Source organism: Perca flavescens, chromosome 1 (genome assembly GCF_004354835.1).
Source record: "Perca flavescens isolate YP-PL-M2 chromosome 1, PFLA_1.0, whole genome shotgun sequence".
In the NCBI taxonomy this organism is placed as follows: Eukaryota; Metazoa; Chordata; class Actinopteri; order Perciformes; family Percidae; genus Perca; species Perca flavescens.
Window position 1 is genome coordinate 20,466,704 of NC_041331.1, and position 6,629 is coordinate 20,473,332.

A 6,629-nucleotide genomic window follows, 5' to 3' on the forward strand; every position below is an offset into this window, starting at 1 on the left:
AGATTTATAATAGTTGCTGCACAGGTGCTAAACTGTGTGTATGTGTTATTGCTTTTATCCAGTTGGTACATACAGTAAACCCTCCTTCCAAAATATGGTTGTGCTGTCAGTCGTTTCTTAGTAAGTACCTGCCATGTGTTTGATCACTTGTCATATTTCTGATTAAATATTTCACCACATAGTAGAAACTGTATGCAGCATCTTTTTTTTTTTTTTTCTCCGCTCATTTGCAGTTTGATCAGCTTTTTCATTACGGATCAAAATCAAATTAATTAAATTATCTGAATACACGTTTCTTTACTGTAAGTAGATCTACAAACCAGTTCAAAAAAAGGATGACTATACATACACGGCATAAGTACTATATGAGTGAATGTTTGATGTACTTCACAGAAAAGACAACTTCATGTCCGGACAATCAGCAAGCGTCTACGCTATATATCCAGACATGTGGTTGTTATCCAATCACCACATGCTGGATGTGGTACTTTTGTAGTCCCAAAGGGAGGATGTTTGCCTGTTGTCTCTTACTTCTTTTTGGAGGATCTGACATAGTAACCAGTTCTCTGTCAGTTCACTCAACATGTTTTGTCTATTTTGGTTTTTCTTCATTTGTCATCATGGTGGGAGGAATCAGGGCTGGAGTCCTCCTCTTCCTCCACTGTTTCTGCCGGCAGAGTGTCGCGGCGCGCAAAGGCGGCCGCCAAGGTCACGCTCAGCCGCGGTTTGACAGGCGCCATCTCCGACAACCCGATGTTGTTGCTGCGAGTCACAAGCGTCGTCTTATCCATAATCTCTCCACTGTCCATGGACACCACTGCATCCAGAAAGTCGTACTTGTGTGAAATCTTGCCGCTCTCAAACAGGTACTTTGCCAGGTAGGAGAAAGCAACGTTACCCAGGAAAGAGGCCAGCATAGAGACGGTCTTGAAGGGGAACTTCTGGATGACGACTTCCTCCATTTCTCCAGTAATGTGGTGTATCCTCTCCTCCGTGGTCCAGCCAGGGTAGTAAATGAAAGGAGGCAGACGCAGGTAGGGTTCACCTCCACCTATACGCAGCACCATGCCACACACGTAGGCAGCCACAGAGCCGTACGTGTTGGTGCCTTTGACAAAGAGCACACTGAGCAGCTGGGGGAAAATGATGACGTAGACCAGGTCTGAGCTCAGGTACCAGAGGCCGTAAACTGTCCCGGTCAACAGCGCCATCAACGTGGCAAGGCCGCCGAATACAAAGATAGTAATACGCATCACCCACACAATCTCACGGTCAGATGCCTGAGGTGACAGAAAGGAGTGGAAAAAGGACTGTAACATACATGTGCAGAACAGCCAAAAACAAGCCAAAGAAATTGGATTTTGTATAAACATTTTGTCAGATGACTTCAGGGCACACACATCACGTACTCACCGACTGTCTAAAGGCGAGCTGGTAGATGTTCCTCGCAAACATGGAACTCGCTGAAAGGATGGAGGAGTCTGCAGATGACATGACAGCTGCAGACACTGCACCCAGGCCGAAGAAAGAGACAAATGGGGGGCAGAGGTGTTGGAGCACGATGGGTAGAATCATGTCTGCTTGGTCTTTCTCTTTTGGAGGAATGGCACCATATGTTGTCTGGTTCCAGTCTGAGCAAGGGAAAGATATAAAATGAAATATGAGAGCAATGCAATATTTTTTTTATTTAGTTTTCTTTGTTTTTACAATTTTAGGGTCATTAAACCCAAATAAACAACATGTTACAGATAATGGGAATAAGCAAGGTTGAACTTGAAGCCTAACAAATATAATATGACTTTATGCAGAGAAAACAATCTCATCATTTTAAGTTTGTAATGATAGCTCATGTTTATCACATTCATGTTAATACAAGCCAAAAACAAAGTTGTGTATTCAGATGTTCACTGATGAATCTGACGCCTAAAAATCTGGAGATCAAACCTCTAATTTGGTCCCCTGTCTCCCTCTAATGTAATATTTACACAGCGTGGTTATTAAATGGATTGCTGCTTCATTATGGATGAGGTAAACCAGCTGCTATTTACCAGGCTCTCTCAGATCTAAGGGCAACATGGACCCCCCCGACCCCTCCAAACAAAAACACACTCAGACTGTGCATATGCTAGCTCATGTATTAGCTCTCGAACCTGTGGAGGCCCCGATGGCCCCAATGAGAACGGAGGGCACGGCCATGACGAGGCACCCGAAAGCGGCCAGGAAGGAGAGGACTTGGGCATAGGTGGCCGAGGAGGCCGACAGGACTCTCTGGAAATACACCTGCCAAGGTATTCCTCCAAGCATCTGCAGTAGATTTAGAGACCAGTGAATTACATTCGCAGAACTCAACCCCAACATAGTTATGTCAGTTTTATTAAGACAGCACAAAATCACAAATTTGCCTCGAAGGGCTCAGTTTGGATAAGAAAAAACTCCCAAAAAACACAGTTAACATGAGAAGAAAATGTAACACAGTAATGTCAGAGTGCATGAAACTCCTCGCCATGAGGTTCAACTAAATGATTTGATAGCGAGCCGTCGTATTTACACTTCATAGATGACACTCACAGAAGAAGTTTCTGACAATAAACAAATAGTCTCAGCGTGATGGTATTCGGTTCATTCATACAATCAGTGTTAGAGCTTCAGACCTAGACTAAATTCTGATGAAGCTGAGGGATGAATAACTTGAGGTGGCTGTACCAGGAGGCAGAAGTTGTCGATCCAGACCCAGGCGTCACCCTTCTGGATGCTGCCTCTCCAGGGCGACTGGTACACCTGCTGCACTGCAGTAACGGTAATGTCTGACACCGCAGGGTTGGTCAAAGCAAAAGGGACACTGATCCACTGTAGACGTCCGGAAACAAAAACAGTACAACAAACACGTATAGGTTTAATGGTTATTAAAACTTTAGCTCTTTATTTACCCCACCTTAGTTATCTTTGCAGCAATCAGTGACTATTTTTGTGTGTAATGATTTGGCATTTTTAAGTCAAGGTGCGATGAAATTCGGTGCAACAAATACAGTAAATCTACTCAACACTAGTTGTAATCATCTTTTAACTTCTGCTCAACATGAACCTACCAGGCCAATAAAGATACAGAAGAGCTGGACAACATCAGTGTAGGCCACAGAGTAAAGTCCTCCAACCAGAGTGTAAAAGATTGCAATGAGTGCTGAGATAACCACTGAGACATTAATGTCCATGTCCACGATCACACTCAGGGTAGCACCTAGGGTCAAGAACAAAAAGATATTACGGCCACTGCAACATCATATAGACAAAAAAACTCTCTTTGATCGTGTTTCCCACAATAATCTATTATTTTATTGTAGATAGGAACATAAACTTACCAAGGGCAGATAAGATGGCAGCGGACCAGAATATCTCACCCATGAGTGCAGGTATGAAGAGGAGGCCACCCATGCGTTTCCCATACTTCTGCTGGAACGGGTCCAACATGGTGACGTAACCTCGAGAGCGCATGGGCTTAGCGAAAAAAAGACCACCTGGGAGAAAGAGTGGACACATTACAGGCTGGGAATTGAGGCACCCACCATCTATCCTAAATCTAGACTTAACCTATTTATAATCCTAAAGTGTACATTCATATATATTCATCAAGGGCATCCCTTTGGGTTCAACATTGGGGGGAGACCTCCACTTCTGAGCAAAATTGAACTTTTGAGCATTTCAAACACTTCATTGCCTGAATTCTGGTGATTTTTTTCTGCAAGAATTTGTGCCTTTTATGCCTCAAGTGATGGGGCGAATGTCTTTATCTGTGTAAGATTATAATAGTTGTTTTTTTTTAGGGGGTTGCACTGGTCAGTATTGATTATTAGGGGTTGTTTTAAAGCACTCACCCACAACAAGACTGAGGGCATATCCAAAGGGAGCTTGAGCCCAAGCCAACCCATAATCAGGCAGATACACATACTCAGCTGTGCCATTGATATATCCTCCTCCAACCCAGGTCGCTGAAAATCACACACCCCCCCCCCACACACACACACACACACACACAATGTCACCACTAGTGAAACAAAATCACATCTATTCATCACTTCTTTATTTGGCATTTGTGTTAATAGAAAATCTATAATGTCTTGCAAAATGTTGCCACTTATTTCTAAAAAAAAAACTTATTTTCTTCTCACTTTTACTCCTTCAGCTGATTCTTCACAAGTTGAAGAATTAATGATTAAACTTGTTAAAACAGACCCAAGTTTTAATTTTGAAGCCTTGTAAAACTGGCAAAGCTACTAATATCCCAGTGTTATTGAGTAATAAATACAAACTTCACCTGTCATGGTAAATCCACCGACAAATAATCCAATGTCTCTCCCTCCGACCATGATGGTTTCGCTGCGGTCGGTGCCCTCCGCCTCCCCGGAGTGTTTGTTCTTCCATGCCGCCCAGATGCCCACGAACAGGATCAGTAGATAGAAGATCACGATAGCCACAAGCCCCTCTACATGGAAGGTCATAGTCGCACCGGTCTCCCGCTAGGAACGGGAGGGCATGGAGACCTGCTTGGCGCACGGAGAGAAGAGGATCAGATATTAAGTGAAATACAGTATTAATTAATTAACTATGGATCATAAAACCAATCATTGGGCATTTCATTTTCTGCAACATTTTTATCTTTTAGGTTCGTTTGAAATTTTAGCAGGTTTTAGTTGGATTAGAGGTTCTTTTGTCGATGTAATATTCCATGCGCAAATGTGAATGAAATTTGGCTTTTAACTCAGGACAGGTCATTTGTGACGATCGTCAAACTACATTAGCATACATAATAAGTAAAGTGAAAATATTGTTAAGAAGACTTGAGTGGTCAACTTCTGTAAGTTTGGAACTGTACAATGGGCACAGGTCTTTAATTGTGAAAAATGTTAATAAACATATTGTTAAAAATAAAGACTTGAGGCTCGATTTTGTCATTTTCTATTTCTTCAGCCAAATACATAAAGTGCCAGCTACATTCACTAATTAAATCAAACAAATTATACACAGATTATTCCCAACATAAATGAAAATGAATGAAGTTACGCACTAATAAATAAAACCGTGAGAATTTATTTTTATTTTTTTTAAATCACAGTTCTATTTCGTGACTTTTTTCTTTTCTAGCTCTCATTCTGTCCATCGGCGCGGACAGATGCGCGTAAAATTCAAATTACGCACAGAATTCATGACAACAAAATTAAACCACACCAAGTTCGAGACAACCTTATCCACATCCATCCTCTACTTTGATCATGCTCAAATTAAGAAGAAATCATCCTCTAAAATGCAATTTGATATACAGACCTAAACAGTTTACAAAAGCTTAAAAATGCAAAACTTACCTCAAGTATTTCTAGAGTCATGTGCTGGAGCACCTTAGGCAGAAAACAGAGAGCAGAACAGTTTGAAGGTTTATTAAGAGCCTCTTCCACCCCTTTGCAACGCGAGGAATAGCTAAGTGAAACGTTGGTGGAGGTCTTCCGGGTGATTTACCGAGGCTTAAAAAGGGGGCCGGTGCCGTCAGAGGACTGATACACACGTCAGAGAAACCAAACGTCCCTCTTAATGAGCACCTTGCATGGAAACACGTCACAGTGTACTGGCTGATCTGACTGGGAGGGCTGCAGAGATTCCTTTACTCAATAACGGGGATTGCTTTTTTTTAACCACTGAATGGCATGACATGAATAGTAATATCAACGTTGCCATTTTACACATTGAATAATCAATAATTGCCTAATTGCGCAGCTATACTTCATGTGGCCTTTTACCCGCTGTCACTCTCTCCTCAGCCGGCATTTTACCTTACAACCGCAATTACCTGCCCCACAGGAAACATTTGTTTGCGTGACTGAGGAGAATGACAAATGTTGCTGTGTAAAAAAAAAACAAATACTAAAATGTAATACTCTTCACGCAAATCGATCTCACCTCAGACTTGCTATTCTTCAATTCTCAAGCAGACATGGTCCAATCTTCCTCCTGTTTTGGGCCTACCATGGAAGAAATCTGGGACAATATGCTCCCCACCTTTGAGCAATTAGAAATCAGTTAAGTGTAACTGTGCCTGCCACATCTCCTTCAGGGTGTGTATATATATATATATATATATATATATATATATATATATATATATATATATATATATATATATATATATATATATATATATATAGAGAGAGAGAGAGAGAGAGAGAGAGAGAGAAAATCAGTGACTGTCTACTTAATGGCCATCTCTTCCTGAAGTCGTTTAATCTGGGCTACTCTTGTCAAAACTGGCATACATCCAATTAGGATGGATCCTGAAGAGCAGCAGGAGAGATTTAATGATACAGTCTGACTTAAAAAAAAAAAAAAAAAACTCTGATAGGCGTGCGCGTGTGCACACACACACAAACACAAACACACACACACACACACACACACACACACACACACACACACACACACACACACAAGAAGTTATTTAGGCTGAGGCTCAGGTGTTTGATTGCTTGAAAGGCTCAACAGTATGTTCTACCAAACACACATTTACTAATTAAAACTATTTGAAAAGTTCCGTAACTGGAACATGACTTTATTGGATTTAGTTAGACATCAGACCAGTGTTTCTGTGT

At 41.5% G+C, this 6,629-nt stretch overlaps 1 protein-coding gene across 2 annotated transcripts; it reads right to left on the reverse strand.

The window, feature by feature from the left end:
* Window positions 1-354: 354 nt before the first annotated feature.
* slc5a7a (solute carrier family 5 member 7a) lies at window positions 355-5,471 on the reverse strand. 2 transcript variants are annotated; one of them, XM_028583177.1, is made up of 9 exons: window positions 5,355-5,471; window positions 4,310-4,535; window positions 3,870-3,983; window positions 3,357-3,512; window positions 3,087-3,235; window positions 2,704-2,847; window positions 2,151-2,304; window positions 1,414-1,631; window positions 355-1,280 (listed from the first exon to the last, which is right to left on the reverse strand). In XM_028583177.1, exons 2-9 carry the CDS (start codon window positions 4,491-4,493, stop codon window positions 609-611), a joined length of 1,791 nt encoding a protein of 596 aa, XP_028438978.1. In that variant the 5' UTR covers window positions 4,494-4,535; window positions 5,355-5,471; the 3' UTR covers window positions 355-608. The 2 variants fall into 2 exon arrangements, with proteins under 2 accessions (XP_028438978.1, XP_028438986.1); XM_028583185.1 differs by having other exon boundaries at window positions 4,310-4,538.
* Between the last annotated feature and the right edge of the window lie 1,158 nt (window positions 5,472-6,629).